This window comes from Ranitomeya imitator, chromosome 1, assembly GCF_032444005.1.
Source record: "Ranitomeya imitator isolate aRanImi1 chromosome 1, aRanImi1.pri, whole genome shotgun sequence".
Classification (NCBI taxonomy): domain Eukaryota; kingdom Metazoa; phylum Chordata; class Amphibia; order Anura; family Dendrobatidae; genus Ranitomeya; species Ranitomeya imitator.
Genome location: NC_091282.1, coordinates 804,396,683 through 804,424,400, shown reverse-complemented (window position 1 = coordinate 804,424,400; position 27,718 = coordinate 804,396,683). Strand labels below are relative to the sequence as shown.

Here is a 27,718-nt window from a genome sequence, read left to right as displayed (position 1 = left end):
ATCGGAGGCAACAACCCAAGAATTATCCTCCTGGCCATAACCCTTCCACTTGACAAGATACACTGAAGCCTCCGCCTAGAAAAACGAGAATCCAAAATCTTCTCAACCTCATATTCCAATTCTCCCTCAACCAACACCGGGGCAGGAGGGTCAACTGAGGGAACAACGGGCACCACATATCTCCGCAACAAAGATCTATGGAAAACATTATGAATGGCAAAAGAGGCTGGAAGAGCCAAACGAAAAGACACCGGATTAATAATTTCAGAAATTTTATAAGGATCAATAAACCGAGGCTTAAACTTAGGGGAAGAAACCTTCATAGGAACATGACGAGAAGACAACCAAACCAAATCCCCCACGTGAAGCCGGGGACCAACACACCGACGGCGGTTAGCAAAACGTTGAGCCCTTTCCTGAGACAACGTCAAATTGTCCACCACGAGTCCAAATCTGATGCAGCCTGTCCACCACAGAATCAACACCAGGACAATCAGAAGGCTCAACCTGCCCAGAAGAAAAACGATGATGAAAACCAAAATTACAAAAGAAAGGTGAAACCAAAGTAGCCGAACTAGCCCGATTATTAAGGGCAAACTCGGCCAACGGCAAGAAAGCCACCCAATCATCCTGATCAGCAGACACAAAGCATCTCAAATAGGTCTCCAAGGTCTGATTAGTTTGCTCAGTTTGGCCATTAGTCTGAGGATGAAACGCCGAAGAAAAAAACAAATCAATGCCCATCCTAGCACAAAAGGCCCGCCAAAACCTAGAGACAAACTGAGAACCTCTGTCAGACACAATATTCTCCAGAATGCCATGCAAACGAACCACATGCTGAAAAAACAATGGAACCAGATCCGAGGAGGAAGGCAACTTAGGCAAAGGTACCAGATGGACCATTTTAGAGAACCGGTCACAAACAACCCAGATAACAGACATCTTCTGGGAAACAGGAAGATCCGAAATAAAATCCATGGAAATATGCGTCCAGGGCCTCTCAGGGACCGGCAAAGGCAAAAGCAACCCACTAGCGCGGGAACAGCAAGGCTTGGCTCGGGCGCAAGTCCCACAGGACTGCACAAAAGCACGGACATCGCGCGACAAGGAAGGCCACCAAAAGGACCTAGCAACCAAATTTCTGGTACCAAAAATCCCAGGATGACCAGCCAACACTGAACAATGAACCTCAGAAATCACCTTACTTGTCCATCCATCAGGAACAAACAGCTTCCCCACAGGACAGCGGTTAGGCCTATCAGCCTGAAATTCCTGAAGCACTCGCCGCAAATCAGGGGAGATGGCAGAAAGAATCACCCCTTCCTTCAGAATGCCAACCGGCTCAAGGACTCCAGGAGAATCAGGCGAAAAACTCCTAGAGAGGGCATCCGCCTTAACATTCTTAGATCCCGGAAGATACGAGACCACAAAATCAAAACGGGAGAAAAACAGGGACCAACGAGCCTGTCTAGGATTCAGCCGCTTGGCCGACTCGAGGTAAATAAGATTCTTATGATCAGTCAGGACCACAACGCGGTGTTTAGCTCCCTCAAGCCAATGTCGCCACTCCTCAAACGCCCACTTCATAGCCAACAACTCCCGATTGCCGACATCATAATTGCGTTCCGCAGGAGAAAACTTTCTGGAAAAAAAAGCACACGGTTTCATCAAAGAACCATCAGAATCCCTCTGACACAAAACGGCCCCTGCACCAATCTCAGAAGCGTCAACCTCAACATGAAAAGGAAGAGAAACATCCGGCTGACGCAACACAGGGGCAGAAGTAAATCGGCGTTTAAGCTCCTGTAAGGCCTCAACAGCTGCAGAGGACCAATTAGTAACATCAGCGCCCTTCTTCGTCAAATCAGTAAGGGGCTTAACCACACTGGAAAAGTTGGCAATGAAACGACGATAGAAATTAGCAAAGCCCAAAAATTTTTGAAGGCTCTTCACAGATGTGGGTTGAATCCAGTCATGAATAGCTTGGATCTTAACAGGATCCATTTCCATAGACGAGGGAGAAAAGATAAAACCCAAAAAAGAGACCTTCTGAACTCCGAATAGGCACTTAGACCCCTTCACAAACAAAGCATTATCACGAAGGATCTGAAACAACATCCTGACCTGCCTCACATGAGACTCCCAATCATCGGAAAAAATCAAAATATCATCCAAATATACAACCATGAATTTATCAAGATAATTGCGGAAAATATCATGCATGAAGGATTGGAACACAGATGGAGCATTAGAGAGCCCGAATGGCATCACAAGGTATTCAAAATGGCCTTCGGGCGTATTAAATGCAGTTTTCCATTCGTCACCCTGTTTAATACGGACAAGATTATATGCCCCTCGGAGGTCAATCTTAGTAAACCAACTAGCCCCCTTAATCTGAGCAAACAAATCAGAAAGCAAAGGTAAGGGGTATTGGAATTTGACCGTGATCTTATTAAGAAGACGATAATCTATACAGGGTCTCAAGGAGCCATCCTTCTTAGCAACAAAAAAGAAACCCGCTCCCAATGGTAACGAAGACGGCCGAATATGCCCCTTCTCCAAAGATTCCTTAACATAACTCTGCATGGCGGCATGCTCTGGCACAGACAGATTGAAAAGTCAGCCCTTAGGGAACTTGCAGCCAGGAATCAAGTTAATAGCACAATCACAGTCCCTATGTGGAGGAAGGGAACTGGACTTGGGCTCATCAAATACATCCTGAAAATCCGACAAAAACTCAGGGACCTCCGAAGAGGGGGAAGAGGAAATTGACATCAAAGGAACGTCACAATGTACCCCTTGACAACCCCAACTAGTCACAGACATATTTTTCCAATCCAGCACCGGATTATGTTCCTGTAACCAGGGAAAACCCAGTACAACAACATCATGCAGGTTATGCAACACCAGAAAACGGCAATTTTCCTGATGTGCAGGAGCCATGTACATGGTTATCTGCGTCCAGTACTGAGGTTTATCCTTGGCCAATGGAGTAGCATCAATGCCCCTCAAAGGAATAGGGCTCTGTAAAGGCTGCAAGGAAAAACCACAGCACCTGGCGAATTCTAAGTCCATTAAGTTCAGGGCAGCGCCTGAATCCACAAATGCCATGACAGAAAAGGACGACAATGAGCAAATCAGGGTCACAGATAAAAGAAATTTAGGCTGTACAGTACTAATGGTAACAGACCTAGCGACCCTCCTAGTACGTTTAGGGCAATCAGAAATAACGAGCAGAATCACCACAGTAAAAACACAGCCTATTCTGACGTCTGAATTCCTGCCGTCCTGTTTTAGTCAAAATACTATCACATTGCATAGGTTCAGGACTCTGCTCAGAGGACACTGCCATATGGTGCACAGCTTTGCGCTCGCGCAAACGCCGATCAATCTGAATGGCTAGAGACATAGATTCGCTCAAACCAGTAGGCGTAGGGAAGCCCACCATAACATCTTTAAGGGCTTCAGAAAGACCTTTTCTGAAAATAGCAGCCAGAGCATCCTCATTCCATTTAGTGAGCACAGACCATTTCCTAAATTTCTGGCAGTATAATTCTGCCGCTTCCTGACCTTGACATAAGGCCAACAGGGTTTTCTCTGCATGATCCACAGAATTAGGTTCATCATACAATAATCCGAGAGCTTGAAAAAATGCATCTACATTCAGCAATGCCGGATCCCCTGATTCAAGGGAGAATGCCCAGTCCTGAGGGTCACCACGCAGCAAGGATATGACAATTTTTACTTGCTGAATGGGATCACCAGAAGAACGGGGTTTCAAAGCAAAAAACAATCTGCAGTTATTTTTAAAGTTCAAAAACTTGGATCTGTCTCCAAAAACAAATCAGGGGTAGGAATTTTAGGCTCCAAAGCCGGAGTCCGGACAACATAATCTTGGATACTCTGTACTCTTGCAGCAAGTTGATCCACACGAGAAAACAAACCTTGAACATCCATGCCAGAGCACAGATCCTGCACCACCCAAAGGTCAAGAGGAAAAAAAAGACAAAAGAGAGCACAGAAAAAAAATGACTCCGAATTTTTTCCTTCTTTTGAGATACATTTAAATCATTTTTGGCCACTTGTACTGTTATGATCTGGTGGTTTAGGAGCAACATAGAACGAGCTCAGAAGGAAGTGGTATCTGTACTGACTGCAGTCCCTAAGCTCAACACAACACTAGAAGTAGTCGTGGGATGCTCCTAACTCTCCCTAGGCACCTCGTCACAGCCTAAGAACTAACTACCCCTAAAGAAAGAAACAGGAAAGCTATCTTGCCTCAGAGAAAATCTCCAAAGGATAGATTAACCTGTAATGACTGTGAGTGGAGAGGGAAAAGACATACACAGAATGAAACCAGGATGAGCACAGGAGGCCAGTCCAGCTAGATAGAAAGGACAGGATGGAATACTGTGCGGTCAGTATAAAACACTACAAAAGGTCCACACAGAGTTTACAAAAAATCTCCACACCTGACTAAAGGTGTGGAGGGTAAATCTGCTTCCCAAAGCTTCCAGCAACACAGAATTAATTCATACTGATAAGCTGGACAAACATAGTAAGCACAGAACGGATAAGTCCACAATCTGTGGACAGAAAAGAGCAAGCAAGAACTTAGCTTTGCTGAACTGGTCAGGATAACAGGGAAATCCAAAGAGATGTGAATCCAACCAGGAACCATTGACAAGTGGCACTGGCTGAAGGAAAGAGCCAGGCATAAATAGCCGAGCAGAAAAGACAATCAGTGGAAGCAGCTGCAGAAAGCTAAATCCAAGGAGCAGCCATACCACTAGAAACCACAAGAGGGAGCCCAAGAGCAGAACTCACAAAAGTGCCACTTACAACCACCGGAGGGAGCCCAAGAACGGAATTCACAACATTTCCCTCCTAACGGACCATAATCCCCTAGTCAGGCTTAATCGGGTCTCGGGAGACAACGCCAGATTGCTGCGGTGGAGTTTAGCCCTACAGCCTCTGGACTTCACCATCCACTACAGACCCGGCAAACAAAACGGTAACGCCGATGGACTAAGTTGACAAACGGAACTTGTACCAACTCCATAAACTTCAGTCATCCCCCAAACCAATCCGTTAAGGATCAGACTGTATATGCCGTTCGCGTCGCTGAAAAGGGGAGCCGTGTCACGTCTTATGGAACCACTCAGCACCCAGAATATGTTGTGCAATTATATGTATGTATAATAGGTTCCATGTGAGATGCATGTCACTAATGCATCAGCCCACAGGCTGCGCCCCTGGGCAGAGGGGACATGATATTCCCCTTTTGTCCGCCCCCCACCTCTTTAATTCCCACAGTAAATATCGGCAGGCTCCGGCCACCTGCGACTATCGTAATGTATGTCTGGCCTGCCGCTTTTCTATTGGCCTGCCCTCTGTATCTGTGTGATATATTCTGTGTCCTGTGAGTAAAGTGTTGTCAGACTGGAAATACGTGGAGAAGCAGTGATCTTTCATATACGCCCATGTAACCAAGCAATTCCAGCCAGCGTCCTTCATTCAGACTCCAGCCAAAGCAGAGTGGACCTTCTGAAACATGGGGTGGTACTGAAAGAGGTACCCCAGCTTGGTAGACCCCGTTACTCTACAATTTTAGCATTTTATGAAAATCACAGACTTGCATTGAAGTCTATAAGAGCAAAACTTTTGCAACTAGTGACCGATGCGTTGGTCACATTGCAAGCGGCGACACAACCAGCCATTATGTTGACCTTCACGTTTCACGACCAATGTCACCGTGTAGCCCCAACTTTCTGGCGAGATATGGTACAACTTCTACAAAAATTCATTTTTCGCCCTTCTTGTAACTGACTTTGTGACATTTCTGGGACAGAAGCATTGCTCCTGTATTTGTCAGTCATTAATGCGTCACCTGAGCGTTACATGGTGTAATGGGGAGAGATAACTCCGTCCTGTGGACAGACGTGTCGGGGCTGGAGGAGTTTTGTGGTTACTTTCCTGCCTGTTAATGAGTCTCAGCGCCATCAGGCTACTCCTCTACGAATCAATACACCCACGAGTACTAAAAGAACTAAGTAATGTAATAGATGAACCATTATTTCTTATTTTTAGGGACTCTATAGCGATGGGGTCTGTTCCGCAGGACTGGCGCATAGCAAATGTGGTGCCAATATTCAAAAAGGGCTCTAAAAGTGAACCTGGAAATTATAGGCCAGTAAGTCTAACCTCTACTGTTGGTAAAATATTTGAAGGGTTTCTGAGGGATGTTATTCTGGATTATCTCAATGAGAATAACTGTTTAACTCCATATCAGCATGGGTTTATGAGAAATTGCTCCTGTCAAACCAATCTAATCAGTTTTTATGAAGAGGTAAGCTGTTGTGAATTCTGTGGTCAAGCTCCCTCCTGTGGTCATGAGTGGTACTTCGGCTGGTTCTGTCTATGAGCTTCCGCTGGTGGATGTGAGTGGGGCTGCGGCTTCTGAGTTTCCTTCCTCAGGTGACGAGGTTAAGTCGTTAGGTGCTGCTCTATTTAACTCCACCTAGTTCTTTGTTCCTGGTCTCCAGTCAATGTTCCAGTATTGGTCTGGCTCTCTCCTGAATCGTTCTTGTGGCCTGTCTGCCCTGCATAAGCTAAGTTCTGCTTGTTTTTGTTTGCTATATTTTCTGTTGTGAATTCTGTGGCAGAGCTCCCTCCTGTGGTCACAAGTGGTACTTCGGCTGATTCTCTCTGTGAGCTTCCGTTGGTGGAGGAAAGTGGTACTGCGGCTTCTGAGTTTCCTTCCTCAGGTGATGTGGTGAAGTCGTTAGGTGCTGCTCTATTTAACTCCACCTAGTGCCTTGATCCTGGCCTCCAGTCAATGTTCTAGTATTGGACCTGTTTCCTCCTCGATCGTTCCTGTGGCCTGCTGCTCTGCATAGCTAAGTTCTGCTTTGCTATTTTGTTTGCTGTTTTTTTCTGTCCAGCTTGTCTATTTGTTTTTTTCTGCTTGCTGGAAGCTCTGGGACGCAGAGGGTGTTCCTCCGTGCCGTTAGTTCGGTACGGAGGGTCTTTTTGCCCCCTTTGCATGGTTTTTGTAGGGTTTTGTGTTGACCGCAAAGTTACCTTTCCTATCCTCGCTCTGTTCAGAAAGTCAGGCCTCACTTTGCTAAATCTATTTCACCTCTACGTTTGTCTTTTCATCTTAACTCACAGTCATTATATGTGGGGGCTGCCTTTTCCTTTGGGGTATTTCTCTGAGGCAAGATAGGCTTATTTTCTATCTTCAGGCTAGCTAGTTTCTCAGGCTGTGCCGAGTTGCATAGGGAGCGTTAGGCGCAATCCACGGCTGCCTCTAGTGTGGTTGGAGAGGATTAGGGATTGCGGTCAGCAGAGTTCCCACGTCTCAGAGCTCGTTCTATGTTTTTGGGTTATTGTCAGGTCACTGTATGTGCTCTGACCTCTATGTCCATTGTGGTACTGAATTACCTTATCATAACAGTACTGGAGGCCCAAAGTACTAATGATTCTCAATAGAGGGAAAAAAGAAGTTCTGAGACCATTTTTTTTTCTCTGCACTGTGTTTTGCCTTTTTTTCCCCCTAGACATTTGGGTGGTTCAGGACACAGGTGTAGCGATGGACATTAAAGGTCTGTCTTCATGTGTGGATCAGCTCACGGCAAGAGTACAAAATATTCAAGACTTTGTGGTTCAGAATTCTATGTTAGAACCGAGAATTCCTATTCCTGATTTGTTTTTTGGAAATAGAACTAAATTTCAAAAATAATTGTAAACTATTTCTAGCTTTGAAACCTCGCTCCTCTGGTGACCCAGTTCAACAAGTTAGGATCATTATTTCTTTTTTACGTGGCGACCCTCAGGACTGGGCATTTTCTCTTGCGTCAGGAGATCCTGCATTAAGTAATATCGATGCGTTTTTCCTGGCTCTCGGATTGCTATACGATGAACCTTATTCAGTGGATCAGGCAGAGAAAAATTTGCTGGCTCTGTGTCAGGGTCAGGATGAGATAGAGGTATATTGTCAGAAATTTAGAAAGTGGTCCGTACTCACTCAATGGAATGAAGGTGCGCTCGCAGCTATTTTCAGAAAGGGTCTCTCTGAAGCCCTTAAGGATGTCATGGTGGGATTTCCTATGCCTGCTGGTCTGAATGAGTCTATGTCTTTGGCCATTCAGATCGGTCGACGCTTGCGTGAGCGTAAATCTGTGCACCATTTGGCGGTATTACCTGAGCTTAAACCTGAGCCTATGCAGTGCAATAGGACTTTGACCAGAGTTGAACGGCAAGAACACAGACGTCTGAATGGGCTGTGTTTTTACTGTGGTGATTCCACTCATGCTATCTCCGATTGTCCTAAGCGCACTAAGCGGTTCGCTAGGTCTGCCACCATTGGTACGGTACAGTCAAAATTTCTTTTGTCCGTTACTTTGATCTGCTCTTTGTCATCCTATTCTGTCATGGCATTTGTGGATTCAGGCGCTGCCCTGAATTTGATGGACTTGGAGTATGCTAGGCGCTGTGGGTTTTTCTTGGAGCCTTTGCAGTATCCTATTCCATTGAGAGGAATTGATGCTACGCCTTTGGCCAAGAATAAGCCTCAGTACTGGACCCAGCTGACCATGTGCATGGCTCCTGCGCATCAGGAGGATATTCGCTTTTTGGTGTTGCATAATCTGCATGATGTGGTCGTGTTGGGGTTGCCATTTCTACAAGTCCATAACCCAGTATTGGATTGGAAATCAAGCTGGGGTTGTCAGGGGGTACATGGTGATGTTCCATTTCTGTCTATTTCATCATCCACCCCTTCTGAGGTCCCAGAGTTCTTGTCAGATTACCGGGATGTTTTTGATGAGCCCAAGTCCAGTGCCCTACCTCCGCATAGGGATTGTGATTGTGCTATCGATTTGATTCCTGGTAGTAAGTTTCCTAAAGGTCGACTGTTTAATTTTTCTGTGCCTGAGCACGCCGCTATGCGGAGTTACGTAAAGGAATCCTTGGAGAAGGGGCATATTCGCCCATCGTCGTCGCCATTGGGAGCAGGGTTCTTTTTTGTGGCCAAGAAGGATGGTTCGCTGAGACCTTGTATTGATTACCGCCTTCTAAATAAAATCACGGTCAAATTTCAGTACCCCTTGCCGCTGCTGTCTGATTTGTTTGCTCGGATTAAGGGGGCTAGTTGGTTCACCAAGATAGATCTTCGTGGTGCGTATAATCTTGTGCGCATTAAACAGGGCGATGAATGGAAAACAGCATTTAATACGCCCGAGGGCCATTTTGAGTACCTGGTTATGCCATTCGGGCTTTCTAATGCTCCATCAGTGTTTCAGTCCTTTATGCATGACATTTTCCGAGAGTACCTGGATAAATTCCTGATTGTATACTTGGATGATATTTTGGTCTTCTCGGATGATTGGGAGTCTCACGTGAAGCAGGTCAGAATGGTGTTCCAGGTCCTGCGTGCGAATTCTTTGTTTGTGAAGGGGTCAAAGTGTCTCTTTGGTGTTCAGAAGGTTTCATTTTTGGGTTTCATTTTTTCCCCTTCTACTATCGAGATGGACCCTGTTAAAGTTCAGGCCATTTATGATTGGACTCAGCCGACATCTCTGAAGAGTCTGCAAAAGTTCCTGGGCTTTGCTAATTTTTATCGTTGCTTCATCAATAATTTTTCTAGTATTGCTAAACCGTTGACTGATTTAACCAAGAAGGGTGCTGATGTGGTCAATTGGTCTTCTGCTGCTGTGGAAGCTTTTCAAGAGTGGAAGCGTCGTTTTACTTCTGCCCCTGTGTTGTGTCAACCAGATGTTTCGCTTCCGTTCCAGGTCAAGGTTGATGCTTCTGAGATTGGAGCAGGGGCTGTTTTGTCGCAAAGAAGTTCTGATGGCTCGGTGATGAAACCATACGCCTTCTTTTCCAGGAAGTTTTCGCCTGCTGAGCGTAATTCTGATGTTGGCAATCGAGAGTTGCTGGCCATGAAGTGGGCATTCGAGGAGTGGCGTCATTGGCTTGAAGGAGCTAAGCATCTCGTGGTGGTCTTGACTGATCACAAGAACTTGACTTATCTCGAGTCTGCCAAACGGTTGAATCCTAGACAGGCTCGTTGGTCGCTGTTTTTCTCCCATTTTGACTTTGTGGTTTCGTACCTTCTGGGCTCTAAAAATGTGAAGGCGGATGCCCTGTCTAGGAGTTTTGTGCCCGACTCTCTGGGTTTGTCTGAGCCGGCGGGTATTCTCAAAGAGGGGGTAATTTTGTCTGCCATCTCCCCTGATTTGCGGCGGGTGCTGCAAAATTTTCAGGCTAATAGACCTGACCGTTGCCCAGCGGAGAAACTGTTTGTCCCTGATAAATGGACGAGTAGAGTTATCTCTGAGGTTCATTGTTCGGTGTTGGCTGGTCATCCTGGAATCTTTGGTACCAGAGATTTGGTGGCTAGATCCTTTTGGTGGCCGTCTCTGTCGCGGGATGTGCGTTCGTTTGTGCAGTCCTGTGGGATTTGTGCTCGGGCTACGCCCTGCTGTTCTCGTGCCAGTGGGTTGCTTTTGCCCTTGCCAGTCCCGAAGAGGCCCTGGACACATATCTCTATGGATTTTATTTCGGATCTCCCCATCTCTCAAAAAATGTCGGTCATTTGGGTTGTTTGTGATCGCTTCTCGAAGATGGTCCATTTGGTACCCTTGTCTAAATTGCCTTCCTCCTCTGATTTGGTACCATTGTTCTTCCAGCATGTGGTTCGTTTACATGGCATTCCGGAGAACATCATTTCTGACAGAGGTTCCCAGTTTGTTTCGAGGTTTTGGCGAGCCTTTTGTGCTAGGATGGGCATTGATTTGTCTTTTTCCTCGGCTTTCCATCCTCAGACAAATGGCCAGACTGAACGAACCAATCAGACCTTGGAAACATATCTGAGATGTTTTGTTTCTGCCGATCAGGATGATTGGGTGTCTTTTTTGCCTTTGGCTGAGTTCGCCCTTAATAATCGGGCCAGCTCGGCTACTTTGGTTTCGCCGTTTTTCTGCAATTCTGGTTTCCATCCTCGTTTCTCTTCAGGGCAGGTTGAGTCTTCTGACTGTCCTGGTGTGGATACTGTGGTGGATAGGTTGCAGCAGATTTGGACTCATGTGGTGGACAATTTGACATTGTCTCAGGAGACGGCTCAACGTTTCGCTAACCGCAGGCGCTGTGTGGGTCCCCGACTTCGTGTTGGGGATTTGGTTTGGTTGTCATCTCGTTATATTCCTATGAAAGTTTCCTCTCCTAAGTTTACGCCTCGTTTCATTGGTCTGTATAGGATTTCTGAGGTTCTTAATCCTGTGTCTTTTCGTTTGACCCTTCCAGCTTCTTTTTCCATCCATAACGTATTCCATAGGTCATTGTTGCAGAGATACGTGGCACCTGTGGTTCCATCCGTTGATCCTCCTGCCCCGGTTTTGGTTGAGGGGGAGTTGGAGTATATAGTGGAGAAGATTTTGGATTCTCGTATTTCGAGACGGAAACTTCAGTACCTGGTTAAGTGGAAGGGTTATGGTCAGGAAGATAATTCCTGGGTATTTGCCCCTGATGTTCATGCTGCCGATCTGGTTCGTGCCTTTCATTTGGCTCATCCTGGTCGGCCTGGGGGCTCTGGTGAGGGTTCGATGACCCCTCCTCAAGGGGGGAGTACTGTTGTGAATTCTGTGGTCAAGCTCCCTCCTGTGGTCATGAGTGGTACTTCGGCTGGCTCTGTCTATGAGTTTCCGCTGGTGGATGTGAGTGGGGCTGCGGCTTCTGAGTTTCCTTCCTCAGGTGACGAGGTGAAGTCGTTAGGTGCTGCTCTATTTAACTCCACCTAGTTCTTTGTTCCTGGCCTCCAGTCAATGTTCCAGTATTGGTCTGGCTCTCTCCTGGATCGTTCTTGTGGCCTGTCTGCCCTGCATAAGCTAAGTTCTGCTTGTGTTACTTTTGTTTGCTATATTTTCTGTCCAGCTTGCTATATTGGTTTTTCTTGCTTGCTGGAAGCTCTGAGATGCAGAGGGAGCACCTCTGTACCGTTAGTCGGTGCGGAGGGTCTTTTTGCCCCCTCTGCGTGGTTGTTTGTAGGTTTTTGTGCTGACCGCAAAGCTATCTTTCCTATCCTCGGTCTATTCAGTAAGTCGGGCCTCACTTTGCTAAAATCTATTTCATCTCTGTGTTTGTATTTTCATCTTAACTCACAGTCATTATATGTGGGGGGCTGCCTTTTCCTTTGGGGAATTTCTCTGAGGCAAGGTAGGCTTATTTTTCTATCTTCAGGGCTAGTTAGTTTCTCAGTCTGTGCCGAGTTGCATAGGGAGCGTTAGGCGCAATCCACGGCTACCTCTAGTGTGGTATGATAGGATTAGGGATTGCAGTCAGCAGAGTTCCCACGTCTCAGAGCTGTATCATACAATTATTAGGTTCTGTAGAAGGACGAAGATCTGGGGATTTATTATGATGGAATATAGGCTGAACTGGATGGACAAATGTCTTTTTTCGGCCTTACTATGTTACTATGTAAAAATGATTTCTCTCCATTATTTATTCATGAAACCTGACGCGATCCTCCCAATATATCAGTGTTACTGGAAAATACGTCATAGTGTGGCATTGTGAGGACGTATATAGGAGGCATCGGTATAGGACACAATTACCTTTGCATCAACTGGCGCCATCATTACATTATTATTTCGGCACTATGCAGCACTGTGGTGTGAGGACTTTTTTTGTTGGCACAGTATGGCGTTATAATGCAGGCAGTGAATATAATATTATGTTAACACTATGCAGCACTGTGGTGTGAGGACTTTTTTTGTTGGCACAGTATGGCGTTATAATGCAGGCAGTGAACATAATATTATGTGAACACTACGTGGTGCTATTATTTAGATATAACAGGTCACTATTATTTTGGCTTAATTATGGCAATATATTGTCTCCCTCCTGTGTGGCACACTGTTTCCTGGGCCCTGTTTGGCACACCGTTACCTGGGCCCTGTTTGGAACACCGTTACCTGGGCCCAGTTTGGCGCACTGTTACCTGGGTCCTGTTTGGCACAAAGTTACCTGGACCCTGTTTGGCACACTGTTACCTGGGCCCTGTTTGGCACACTGTTACCTGGACCCTGTTGGCACACTGTTACCTGGGCCCTGTTTGGCGCACTGTTACCTGGGCCCTGTTTGGCACATTGTTACCTGGACCCTGTTTGGAACACCCGTTACCTGGGCCCTGTTTGGAACACCGTTACCTGGGCCCAGTTTGGCGCACTGTTACCTGGGCCCTGTTTGGCACAAAGTTACCTGGACCCTGTTTGGCGCACTGTTACCTGGCCCCTGTTTGGCGCACTGTTACCTGGGCACTGTTTGGCACAGTTACCTGGGCCCTGTTTGGCACACTGTTACCTGGACCCTGTTGGCACACTGTTACCTGGGCCCTGTTTGGCGCACTGTTACCTGGGCCCTGTTTGGCACACTGTTACCTGGACCCTGTTTGGCACATTGTTACCTGGACCCTGTTTGGAACACTGTTGCCTGGGCCCTGTTTGGCGCACTGTTACCTGGACCCTGTTTGGAACACTGTTGCCTGGGCCCTGTTTGGCGCACTGTTACCTGGACCCTGTTGGCACACTGTTACCTGGGCCCTGTTTGGCGCACTGTTACCTGGGCACTGTTTGGCGCACTGTTACCTGGGCCCTGTTTGGCACACTGTTACCTGGGCCCTGTTTGGCACATTGTTACCTGGACCCTGTTTGGCACACTGTTACCTGGACCCTGTTTGGCACACTGTTACCTGGGCCCTGTTTGGCACACTGTTACCTGGGCCCCGTTTGGCACACTATTACATAGGCACTGTTTGCCACACTGTTATGTGAGAGGGGGCCAGAGCCGTAGTCATGGCCGAGGATACTGGGGCGTCTCTGCTCTGGCCTCCCTTCACATGAAAATAATGTCCATTACTTTGTATACCTGTGGCTCCACTTTCTGCCCCGTCAGGGTCTCCTTTGCTATGCTGTAGGCTCCCTTTAGACAAAGTTGCACAGATTAATACACAGTCCTTTTCAACTTTCATATAAACAACTTTACTATTTTCTTTACACAGCACATCCATATTCTTCACAGCATTTACAACAGGTTTCACATTGCACATTTCTTCCTCTTTCCCTGCACTATCCTTTCTGTCACACAGCACATACCCTGGTCGAATGGTACCGCACCGTTCCTCAGCGTCCTCCCAATTTGGCTCTTCTACGGATAGACCTTCATTAGTCTGTTTCGCCCCAGACAAGAGATTATCAGCCTCCAAAGTCAGTGGCCACTTGGCGAGCGACCTGCCCATCTGTCCTGTACTTTGCGACGACACAGCACACTTCTGATCCAAGCTCACTGCATCTGAGCATTCCCTCAGCCGTTTTGACCCGGTTCTAAGAGCATCTGCCCATGCTATAAGCTGCCACATACTGGAGCTACCTGTGTCCTTGTCCTGTCACTGTTTCTGTCTTTAGTCTCCTTGCTTGCTGCTGTACTGGCCTGCTCCCTATCAGGTCTCATGCTGCGGATGGCTGGACATCTCTCTTAGCGAACGTTGCGCGGTTGCTGCTATTGCCCTCAGCACTTAAGCCCCTGTGGACTCTGGCCTTCTGACTCAAATCAGGAAATCCTCCCTGTCTTAGCTGCAGCTGACCCCTCCTATGTTTAACTGTACTCTATTATTTACTAAAATGCCTCCATCTAGTGGCCAGAAACGACTACTACACTTTCCCTATTAGCGAGTACACTGTTGCACATATATACATTACATTATACATCTAGCAGCATTATTAAATGTTCACAGTAGGAAAAAACAACCTACACATACTTTACATTAATTACAACCGTATTTACACAAGAGAAGGGAGTGGAGTATTACATGGTCCCGGTACACCCATTACACTCTCCCTTCCTTTAAATTATGGTAATCCCTGACCATAGCATAAGTAAACCTTTATTTTGTACAACTAATACTCCACGCAGGGAGACGAATGAGGTAGTCTTTTGATTCAGCGGGTATACCGGATACCACCCGCCACAGAAAGTCTTACGGCTCAAGTTGGAGCCAATAAAATAAAATGGGTTCATGTTCTTTAGTAAAAGTTTGGAACTTTGGTACCTGGCACATAGTCCTCCAGGTGCACCTACAGTCCATAAGGCCCTGAACATGAATAACAAGGTGACCCCTCCATGAGGCCTCCAGTCCTTTGGGGTGACTTCCCCCCTTCCTTTTTGGAAGCATGGTCATTAGTATTTAGACCAGACATATGTACAATCACAGGACCTATTCATTAGGTCAACAGTCCTTAAGGAGGAAGGCGTCCCCCTCCCTTTAAACCGAGTATTGCCCTTGTATGCCAGGTGCACTGCCTGTCCTGGAAACAGTTGGTTGTTGCAGTCACACATAGGTCAGGTAATCCAAAGTCCCGGTCTTCTTCTTAAAGGCAAAGCTCCGCCATCCAGCAGAAAGGAAGCAACAAGCGCAACAAAAAAAAAAACACAAAAAAAACAAACTCAAGGTGAGGGTCCTCATGTAACAACATCAAAATATTGGGCCTCACCGGACTTATTGCTCCGCTGTACTGATGCTGCAGGGCTTATTTGCCCATCGGGATGCGGAACAGTCCCGCATATTAAGTGCAACAAGCACAATGTATCAGTCCACTGGAGCCCCTATTTTCAGCGACACCCATCCTGGGTCGCCTGATCTCCTCAACAGTTTGGTGCCCGTACACGGGCTCACGATGATGCTGCAGCCGCAGTCGTCGTTGGCTGCCACAGAATGGCAGGGGCAATAATTGACCGAATATTGGCCTGAGGGATAGGTTCTGTGTGGGCCGACTCAACGCCCGCACACAGCCCCAGTTCTTCTTCCTGACGGGTTACGGCAATTGCATAAAATCTCTGAGGGCCATCCTCCCGGTAAAAGGTGATCCAGTTGCCTTCTTTTAAGGGTCTGCCAAACTTCACCGAGGTGGTGTTTACATACATTTTCACATTGGTGTCATCCTCCTGGATAAATCCATATCCGTGCTCTACGTCAGTGTAAATTAATTGCCTGCTAGTGCACCGCCCGGCCATAGCGCCAACTCCCGGTTGTCGCAGTTATGCCCACACCTCCTTCTCACGTTGCTTCCTACGGAGTATTACCTCCTCTATCCAGGCGGCTTGTGTGGGGGATGGGAAAGGACCCTCCACCGGGGGTTGAGCACGGGACGAGTGTCGAGTGGCGTAACTGCCGAGTACGGACCTGTTCTCTATGGTCTGGGGCCGAGGATCACTCACCACCTCCCGCGACCGGACTGCGTCCATCCCGTGGCTGTTGATCTTCACCACTGCGGTAGCTGCGCGCCCCAACTCCTTTACTCCCGGCGCAAGCTCCTCTGAGGCGGTCGCAACCTCCGGTTCCCCGGCCTCCAACTTCCGACACAGATGTTTCGGACCCGGACGATGGCGTTCTGGCTCCGGCAGCCGTCAGCACCGCTCCTCAGCTGAACTGGGGAACCGGTGAGTGTTGAACTCGTTGGCGACCCCTTTCTGCCATCCAGGTCGAGTCTTCTCCTCCTCCTGCCTCCATTGCCACTCATTGCGGCTGATGCTACCCTAGCACCGCGTTCCATTGCTGCCGATCCCGTGGCTTGTGATGGGGCTGCACGCGGGTTTTTCTTCTGGGCCCCACCCATTCCAGGGTCAGGTCGCTTCCGGCCGCTCCACCCATTTTCCACCAATCTGTGGAAAGGGGCCAGGACTTCTCCTTTTCAGACACTCTTACTAGAGGCGGTCGCCATATCTGGGCCAACGACTCTGCAGATAGTTTTTTGCTCCATTTCTAAGTCAGGACGCCAACGAGGGGCAGGATCAAAGTTGTTGTTCTCCATTTTGGCGCCTTCATCAGTGACTAATCTAATTAGTCACTAATCTAATCAATTTTTATGAAGAGGTAAGCTATAGGCTGGACCACGGTGAGTCATTGGACGTGGTATATCTCGATTTTTCCAAAGCGTTTGATACCGTGCCGCACAAGAGGTTGGTACACAAAATGAGAATGCTTGGTCTGGGGGAAAATGTGTGTAAATGGGTTAGTAACTGGCTTAGTGATAGAAAGCAGAGGGTGGTTATAAATGGTATAGTCTCTAACTGGGTCGCTGTGACCAGTGGGGTACCGCAGGGGTCAGTATTGGGACCTGTTCTCTTCAACATATTCATTAATGATCTGGTAGAAGGTTTACACAGTAAAATATCGATATTTGCAGATGATACAAAACTATGTAAAGCAGTTAATACAAGAGAAGATAGTATTCTGCTACAGATGGATCTGGATAAGTTGGAAACTTGGGCTGAAAGGTGGCAGATGAGGTTTAACAATGATAAATGTAAGGTTATACACATGGGAAGAAGGAATCAATATCACCATTACACACTGAACGGGAAACCACTGGGTAAATCTGACAGGGAGAAGGACTTGGGGATCCTAGTTAATGATAAACTTACCTGGAGCAGCCAGTGCCAGGCAGCAGCTGCCAAGGCAAACAGGATCATGGGGTGCATTAAAAGAGGTCTGGATACACATGATGAGAGCATTATACTGCCTCTGTACAAATCCCTAGTTAGACCGCACATGGAGTACTGTGTCCAGTTTTGGGCACCGGTGCTCAGGAAGGATATAATGGAACTAGAGAGAGTACAAAGGAGGGCAACAAAATTAATAAAGGGGATGGGAGAACTACAATACCCAAATAGATTAGCGAAATTAGGATTATTTAGTCTAGAAAAAAGACGACTGAGGGGCGATCTAATAACCATGTATAAGTATATAAGGGGACAATACAAATATCTCGCTGAGGATCTGTTTATACCAAGGAAGGTGACGGGCACAAGGGGGCATTCTTTGCGTCTGGAGGAGAGAAGGTTTTTCCACCAACATAGAAGAGGATTCTTTACTGTTAGGGCAGTGAGAATCTGGAATTGCTTGCCTGAGGAGGTGGTGATGGCGAACTCAGTCGAGGGGTTCAAGAGAGGCCTGGATGTCTTCCTGGAGCAGAACAATATTGTATCATACAATTATTAGGTTCTGTAAAAGGACGTAGATCTGGGGATTTATTATGACGGAATATAGGCTGAACTGGATGGACAAATGTCTTTTTTCGGCCTTACTAACTATGTTACTATGTTACTATGTTACTATGGTACAAAAAATAAATAATAAAGAATACATAGTCAAGGCAGTGGATATCATGTAAATATTAAACAATAACAAAACTAAAGTATATACAATGCGAGACCGAGGTCAGATATGATGGCCTAAAATCATTTAGATAGCTGAATATAATAAACATTCTAGGTCAGGGAATATAACAGGAGGACTAGTAACCGGGAGAACATTTAGACATAGGGAAAGAAAGTAACCTCAATAGGATGCAATAAACGTACCAGCGATAACTTGTGAATAAAAACAGACGCAGTCCGTGTCTCTGTAGTGTAGCCGAATCCGGCAGATAACCAAGTCGTAAGTATACATAATTTAAAAAATGGGTGGCCACGGACTATCGTCGGTAGTGAGAGAGAGAGAGAGCGCGCCCCACCGTACTGACCTTAGAAGATCTAGAGCCTGCGTGTCTGGTCTGTAGGGAACGCGGCATCCACCACAAGTCCATGCGACCAGGAAGTGTGGCAGGCAGTGCTAGATAAAGGGGAGGGGTGGGACTTACTGTGGCTGTGAGCCTATCAGTGAGGACCAGGAGTTGTCTAAACCAGAAGTATATGGCCGTGCATGTCAGCATTTGTGTAGTGCACTCCAGGTGTCGAGGTAGGTGCCTTCCATTCATTTCTATGAATTGGCTTTTGCGCGTGTCAAAAGATATGACGTGCAAGTGTGGCAGACTGTCCATTAGACTGGGTGGTGCGCTATATAGATGACATCTTCTGCATATGGGGGGGCACGTCCGAGTCCCTGTCAGTCTTCCATGACCTCATCAATACGTCACGGCCAGGCTTGACCTTCACAATCTCACATGACCACTCTAAACTCAATTTCCTTGATACAATGGTCATGAAGGACGAGGAGGGTAGACTATCTACTGACTTAACATAGTAACATAGTTAGTAAGGCCGAAAAAAGACATTTGTCCATCCAGTTCAGCCTATATTCCATCATAATAAATGCCCAGATCTACGTCCTTTTACAGAACCTAATAATTGTATGATACAATATTGTTCTGCTCCAGGAAGACATCCAGGCCTCTCTTGAACCCCTCGACTGAGTTCGCCATCACCACATCCTCAGGCAAGCAATTCCAGATTCTCACTGCCCTAACAGTAAAGAATCCTCTTCTATGTTGGTGGAAAAACCTTCTCTCCTCCAGACGCAAAGAATGCCCCCTTGTGCCCGTCACCTTCCTTGGTATAAACAGATCCTCAGCGAGATATTTGTATTGTCCCCTTATATACTTATACATGGTTATTAGATCGCCCCTTAGTCGTCTTTTTTCTAGACTAAATAATCCTAATTTTGCTAATCTATCTGGGTATTGTAGTTCTCCCATCCCCTTTATTAATTTTGTTGCCCTCCTTTGTACTGTCTCTAGTTCCATTATATTCTTCCTGCGCACTGGTGTCCAAAACTGGACACAGTACTCCATGTCCGGTCTAAGTAGGGATTTGTACAGAGGCAGTATAATGCTCTCATCATGTGTATCCAGACCTCTTTTAATGCACCCCATGATCCTGTTTGCCTTTGCAGCTGCTGCCTGGCACTGGCTGCTCCAGGTAAGTTTATCATTAACTAGGATCCCCAAGTCCTTCTCTCTGTCAGATTTACCCAGTGGTTTCCCGTTCAGTGTGTAATGGTGATATTGATTCCTTCTTCCCATGTGTATAACCTTACATTTATCATTGTTAAACCTCATCTGCCACCTTTCAGCCCAAGTTTCCAACTTATCCAAATCCATCTGTAGCAGAATACTATCTTCTCTTGTATTAACTGCTTTACATAGTTTTGTATCATCTGCAAATATCAATATTTTACTGTGTAAACCTTCTACCAGATCATTAATGAATATGTTGAAGAGAACAGGTCCCAATACCGACCCCTGCAGTACCCCACTGGTCACAGCGACCCAGTTAGAGACTATACCATTTATAACCACCCTCTGCTTTCTATCACTAAGCCAGTTACTAACCCATTTACACACATTTTACCCCAGACCAAGCATTCTCATTTTGTGTACCAACCTCTTGTGCGGCACGGTATCAAACGCTTTGGAAAAATCGAGATATACCACGTCCAATGACTCACCGTGGTCCAGCCTATAGCTTACCTCTTCATAAAAACTGATTAGATTGGTTTGACAGGAGCGATTTCTCCCATGCTGATATGGAGTTAAACAGTTATTCTCATTGAGATAATCCAGAATAACATCCCTCAGAAACCCTTCAAATATTTTACCAACAATAGAGGTTAGACTTACTGGCCTATAATTTCCAGGTTCACTTTTAGAGCCCTTTTTGAATATTGGCACCACATTTGCTATGCGTCAGTCCTGCGGAACAGACCCCGTCGCTATAGAGTCCCTAAAAATAAGAAATAATGGTTTATCTATTACATTACTTAGTTCTCTTAGTACTCGTGGGTGTATGCCATCCGGACCCGGAGATTTATCTATTTTAATCTTATTTAGCCGGTTGTACTTGTAGGTAAAGACCACGGATCGGAACAGTTTATTACACTTCACTAGTTTTCACCCCACTGCCATGAAACGCTCAATTCCAAAGTCCCAGTTCCACCGTGTCGATAGGATTGTTTCAGATGCAGTCCCCCAGAAGTCCCGTATTGAAGAAATGTCCTCTAAATTCAGGGAACGGGTTACCCACAAAAGGTACTGGATGCATCATTAACACCGGATACCCACAGTAACCCACACTCTGGGGGCAGGATCGCTTTCGTACATTCATACCATCCATATGCATACATTATCCACAGGTCGATATGCTAACATTGGCATCTTCTCCAGACAGCACATCCTGAAGTTTCAGAATTTACCAAACCATTTCTACCATGTTTTAGACGAGCACCAAATTTCAGAGATTCTCTAATAAGAGCTGACCTGGGGCCCACTAAACCCACTGGGTCACAACAATTTCTACAACGACGCTCTCTCTCTCTCACTACCGACGATAGTCCGTGGCCACCCATTTTTGAAATTATGTATACTTACGACTTGGTTATCTGCCGGATTCGGCTACACTCCTGAGACACGGACTGCGTCCACCTTCTGCTACGGTATGTTACAGCACGGCCAGGTGCAATCCTCTTCTTGTACCAGAGCAGCGCTATTTAGTATCACAAGTCACAACTCATTTTTTTTTCTCAGACTTTAGTGAGAACCCACAATCCTGTGGGTCCATCTGTTTTTATCCACAACTAAACCGCTGGTACGTTTATTGCATCTTATTAAGGTTACTTTCTTTCCCTATGTCTAAATGTTCTCCCGGTTGCTAGTCCTCCTGTTATATTCCCTGACCTAGAATGTTTATTATATTCAGCTATCTAAATGATTTTAGGCCATCATATCTGACCTCGGTCTCGCATTGTATATACTTTAGTTTTGTTATTGTCTATTTTGACATGATATCCAGTGCCTTGACTATGTATTCTTTATTATTTATTTTTTGTACCATAGTAACTGATGAAGGCCCGGCTAATAGGACCAAAACTTTTTTTGCTACTGAGTGTGGATACAATTAAACCACTTATAAAGCTAAGTTTGAGTGCCGAGTTTTTTGCTACACATATTGGGTTTTAGACAAGTCCAATACATCAGTCACATCTGTTTTTTTTAGCTATATCCACATCTCCATCCTTACTCTTCCTTGTTACATTTAAGTAATCAGTATCGGCATCCTGCTGACTACGCCAAGTGTGAGAGAGGGCCAGGGCCGTAGTCATGGCAGAGGATACCGGGGCGTATGTGCCCTGGCCTCCCTTCACATGAAAATAATGTCCATTACTTTGCATACCTGTGGCTCCACTTTCTGCCCTGTAGGGTCTCCTTTGCTCTGCTGTAGGCTCCCTTTAGACGGTGTTGTACACATTGAGGCACAGTCCTTTTCAACTTTCATATAAACAACTTTACTATTTTCTGTACACAGCACATCCATATTCTTCACAGCATTTACAACATGTTTCACATTGCACATTTCTTCCTCTTTCCCTGCACTTTCCTTTCTGTCACACAGCACATACCCGGGTCGAACCTTACCGAATGGTTCCTCAGGGTTCTCCCAATTCAGCTCTGCTACAGATTATTTATTATTATTATTTATTTATGTAGCACCATTAAGTCCATGGTACTGTACATGAGAAAGGGGTTACGTACAGATAGACCTACCTTAGTCTGTTTCGCCCCAGACAAGAGACTATTAGCCTTCGAAGTCAGTGGCCACTTGTTGAGCGATCTGCCCATTTGTCCTGTACTTTGTGATGACATAGCGCATTCCTGGTCCAAGCTCACTGCATCTGAGCATTCCCTCAGATGTTTCAACCCGGTTCTGAGGGCATCTGCCCATGCTATAAGCTGCCACATACTGGAGCTACCTGTCTCCTCGTCCTGTCACTGTTTCTGTCTTTAGTCTCCTTGCTTGCTGCTCTACTGGCCTGTTACCGATCAGGTCTGATGCTGCAGATGGCTGGGCTTCTCTCTTAACGAATGTTGTGCAGTCGCTGCTATTGCCCTGGGCACTTAAGCCTGTGTGGACTGTCCGGGCACCCTGGCTCTTCTGACTCAAATCAGGAAATCCTCCCTGTCTTAGCTGCAGCTGACCCCTCCTATGTTTAATTGTATTCTATTACTCTTACTAAAATGCCCCCATCTTGTGGCCAGAAACCACTACTACACTTTTCCTATTGGTGAGTACACTGTATAGCAAATATATACATTACATTATACATTTAGCAGCATTATTAAATGTTCACAGTAGGCAAAAACATACATATACTTTACATTAATTACAACCGTATCAACACAAGAGAAGGGAGTGGAGTATTACACGGTCCCAGTACATCCCTTACAGTTACCTGGGTCCTGTTTGGCACACTGTTACCTGGGCCCTGTTTGGCACACTGTTACATGGGCACTGATTGGCACTCTGTTACCTGGGCACTGTTTGGCACACTGTTACCTGGGCACTGTTTGCCACACTTACCTGGGCCCCGTTTGGCAAACTGTTACCTGGGCACTGTTTGGCACACTGTTACCTGGGCACTGTTTGGCACTATTACCTGGGCACTGTTTGCTACACTGTTACCTTGGCCCTTTTATTACCTGAGCATTGTTTGGCACACTGTTACCTGGGCACTGTTTGGCACACTGTAACCTGGACCCTGTTTGGCACACTGTTAACTGGGCACTGTTTGGCACACTGTAACCTGGACCCTGTTTGGCACACTGTTACCTGGGCACTGTTTGCCACACTGTTACCTGGGCCCTGTTTGTCACACTGTTACCTGGGCCCTGTTTGCCACACTGTTACCTGGGCCCTGTTTGGCACACTGTTACCTGGACCCTGTTTGGCACACTATTACCTGGGCACTGTTTTCCAGACTGTTACCTGGGCCTTGTTTGCCACACTGTTACCTGGGCCCTGTTTTCCACACTGTTACCTGGGCCCTGTTTGGCACACTGTTACCTGGGCCCTGTTTGCCACACTGTTACCTGGGCCCTGTTTGGCACACTGTTACCTGGGCACTGTTTGGCACTATTACCTGGGTACTGTTTGCCACACTGTTATTTGGGCACTGTTTGGCACACTGTTACCTGGGCACTGTTTGGCACACTGTTACCTGGGCACTGTTTTCCACACTTACCTGGGCACTGTTTGGCACACTGTTACCTGGGCCCTGTTTGGTACACTGTTACCTCGGCCCTGTTTGGCACACTGTTACCTGGGCACTGTTTGCCACACTGTTAACTTGGCACTGTTTGGCACACTGTTACCTGGACACTGTTTGGCACTATTACCTGGGCACTGTTTGCCACTATTACCTGGGCACTGTTTGCCACACTGTTACCTGGGCCCTGTTTGGCACACTGTTACATGGGCACTGTTTGGCACTATTACCTGGGCACTGTTTGCCACACTATTACCTAGGCACTTTTTGACACCAATACCTGGCCCTGTTTGGCACACTCGTACCTGGGCCCTGTTTGCCACACTGTTACCTGGGCACCTTTTGGCACACTGTTACCTGGGCACTGACCTGGGCACTGTTTGACACTATTACCTAGGCACTGTTTGGCACTATTACCTGGGCCCTGTTTGGCACAGTTACCTAGGCACTGTTTGGCACACTGTTACCTGGGTACTGTTTGGCACTATTACCTGGGAACTGTTTGCCACACTGTTACCTAGGCACTGTTTGGCACACTGGTACCTGGGCACTGTTTGGCATACTATTACCTGGGCACTGATTGCCACTCTGTTACCTAGGCACTGTTTGGCAATATTACCTGGGCACTGTTTGCCACACTGTTACCTGGGGACTATTTGCCACACTGTTACCTGGGCCCTGTTTGCCACACTGTTACATGGGCCCTGTTTACCACACTGTTACCTGGGCAATGTTTGCCACACTGTTACCTGGGCACCGTTTGCCACACTGTTACCTCAGCACTGTTTGCCGCACTGTTACCTCGACACTGTTTGGCACTATTACGTGGGCACTATTTGCCACACTGTTACCTTGGCACTTTTTTGCCACACTATTACCTGGGCACTGTTTGGCACTATTACCTGAGCACTGTTTGGCACACTTACCTGGGCACTGTTTGGCACTATTACCTGGGCACTGTTTGGCACACTGTTACCTTGGCACTGATTGGCACACTATTACCTGGGCACTGTTTGGTACTGTACTGTGGAATCAAACAAGCAAATTATGTAGGTATTTTACCACACTATGGTATGGGCACCATTGAGCACGTGGTCGTATTATTTCAGTATAGCAGGTCAGTCACTAAAAAATAGCACTATATATTGAAAAACTATCTTCCTCCCCATTCACTGTGTGGCGCTAAATGACACTATTGTGTAAGCACTGCATGGCACTATTAGGTAGCAATTTGTATGGTGCTAATAATAAAGAGTTGCATAAGACAATTACTTAGGTGCCAGGCAGTACTATGTTGTGGGCACCATACAGCACTTTTTTTATATGCACAGTATGGCGCTACAAAGTATATCTTATGAACTCTATAGGGTGGTATTATTTATGCACAATAGGTCATGATTAATTTGGGATAAATTATAATAAGATATATTGATAAGATCTCCTCCACCCTCATATCTTTTTCTGTATGGTAATGTATATTATGCAATTTTAGGTACTATGATGTGGGCATCATAGTGCACATTTTATGTGTACATAAAGGCTCTACTATGTAGGCATTGCATGCCATATTATTTAGACACTATATAGCGGTAATATTTAGGAACAGTAGGTCACTATTACATATTGGAAAGTGCTTCTGATAATGTATAAAGATTATTATTGACGCATTCCGTGGTACAATAACACCCCCGGACGTCATTCACACATCTTTCGACTTTGTGTTTTTCAGGTACGAGCTTATATGAACAGAGTGGACGGTGATAAAGGAGACGACAAAATGGACCTTTTGGCCTTGAGATTTTTGTCGCTGAATTCAATATTTGACCAATGGATTTTTACCATCCTGCGCCCCTCCGTGCTCCAGCTGATGTGCTCGGTGCTATGTTGTCGGACCTCTTTTGGCACAGGGAGCATCCGAGGCTCCCCGTCCCTCAGCACCCGGCTGTCCATCAACACTAAGCTAAACTTTGCCGACACCTCGTATGGGATTTCCCAGAAGAAGAATTTATCTGATGGTAACAAAATTGCATGGGGAGAAAAAACTGACACCTAGGGATTGTGACAGCGTAATAAACTGCCTTGGCTGTTCAATGCTTCGTACATGACGGGCAGTGTCGGAGGAGCGCCAAGTAACGTCTGATTGAGATCATATAATAAAACAGTGCACGCTGTCAGCGACCACATCATGGAGGCGCACATTGGGGAGGGACTTCTGCTCTGAGGAAGGAGCCACTGATATGACCACAGATATGGAGTGTCCGCATGTAAAAATCTACCTGTGCTCCTCATTGTAGTCAGACAGGAGAACCGTCGTGCCTTCATCGTCTTGCGTGTAGTACCATTGTGGCCGCTGGACCTGGGACCTGCAAACCGTTTGTGCTCGGGCAACTCTACCAATTTGCAGAAAAGACCCATTATTAGCCAGGGCTGGCATCACAATACACAGCCCTACAGTCAGGACTCCGGACTGCCCCATATATGCCCATCCTGGGTCCCCTCCTATAGTGTCCACATGTCCCAATGGTACATGAGGTCGTTTTGATGCGATAAGAAGTTTGCTTGGTATATGTGAAGACCCTTTTGTGAAAAAAAAAAAGGAATTAAAATTTGTGAGTTTATGAAAAATAAGGAAAAAGAAATAACAATTGGACTTATATTAGAAAGACACTTTTCAGAAAGCACTTATTTTGTATTTTTCCACAGGCAGCAAATGTTTTGTTTGTGACTATATATGTATACAAAGCCGTTATTTAATTTAATGCGTCTACGTGTCAATTGTCCCTTTTATAATAAAACTGATTCAAATAAAACAATGTGAACTTTTACTTAAAGACGTCACAGGCAGATGTCAGCTGTGGCCTGAGACTATGAAAGATGCTTTTCTGCTGTGTTTTGCCATGTTCTAACAGGACACACATGGTCGGAGACTCCAGCTTAGCTGCACTGTCCAATGGAGTCTGCGGTGGTCTGAAATCCATTTTATGTTTCATCACACAGTTAGACTTAAGATCCATCTTTTTATGGTATGAATACAAGGTGTTTTTTGAAGTGTTCAAAATTGATGAATTTTTTTAAAGTGGAAAGCGCTCCAGGAAATGTTTTTTTGGGGGGGTTCATGAAGAGTTTCAGGAGGAGTTTAGAACGAGGTTTGGATGAGTTTTGGAAGAGTTTGGAAGGGTTTTGGAGGAGTTTTGGAGGAGTTTTGAACGAGCTTTGGAAGGGTTTGTTCCCACTAAATCCACACTATTAAGCTAGACTGACAGGTCTATCATATTGTGTAGAGCGACCCAGGAGCAACTAGCGGGGACATACTACTTGGACTAGTCACTTCAACTCCAACTGTACTTTCAACATTTATTCTCTAAAATGCGGCAGTGTTTCAAAGTAAAACACTGCAGAGTAATGCAGGAGCCGGTCTCTAATTCATGGTTCCGGTGAAACGAGCAGCATAAATGATAGGAACGATCTCCTTTAAATGCTGAAGTCAGATTTACAAAAAAAAACAGCTCTTTTGAATGTCCCTGTAGTCTTCAAGGAGCACTTCATTTCTTGACTAAGAGAAAGGTAGAATGTGCCAGAGCAAGCAAGACAGCCGACAAAGCAAGCAAGACAGCCAACAGTGCGAGCAAGGCAACCATCAGAGCACGCAAGGCAACCGCCAGAGCGAGCAAGACAGTCGCCAGAGAAAGCAAGGCAGCCGCCAGAGCGAGCAAGGCAGCCACCAGAGCGAGCAAGGCAGCCGCCAGAGCGAGCAACGCAGCCGCCAGAGCGAGCAATGCAGCCCCTAGAGTGAGCAAGACAGCCGCCAGAGCGAGCAATGCAGCCGCAAGAGCGAGCAAC

The 27,718-nt window shown here is 46.2% G+C and overlaps 1 protein-coding gene across 1 annotated transcript in view; it reads left to right on the top strand.

Moving 5' to 3' along the window:
• The window catches only part of LOC138648849 (prostaglandin E2 receptor EP2 subtype-like), a 105,310-nt gene extending 78,619 nt beyond the window's left edge, over nt 1-26,691 (top strand). Inside the window, exon 2 of the mRNA XM_069738805.1 lies at nt 25,608-26,691. Coding sequence (XP_069594906.1) covers nt 25,608-25,931 — 324 coding nt within the window. The 3' untranslated portion in view covers nt 25,932-26,691. The remainder of the gene's footprint in view (nt 1-25,607) is intronic.
• The last annotated feature ends 1,027 nt before the right edge of the window (nt 26,692-27,718 follow it).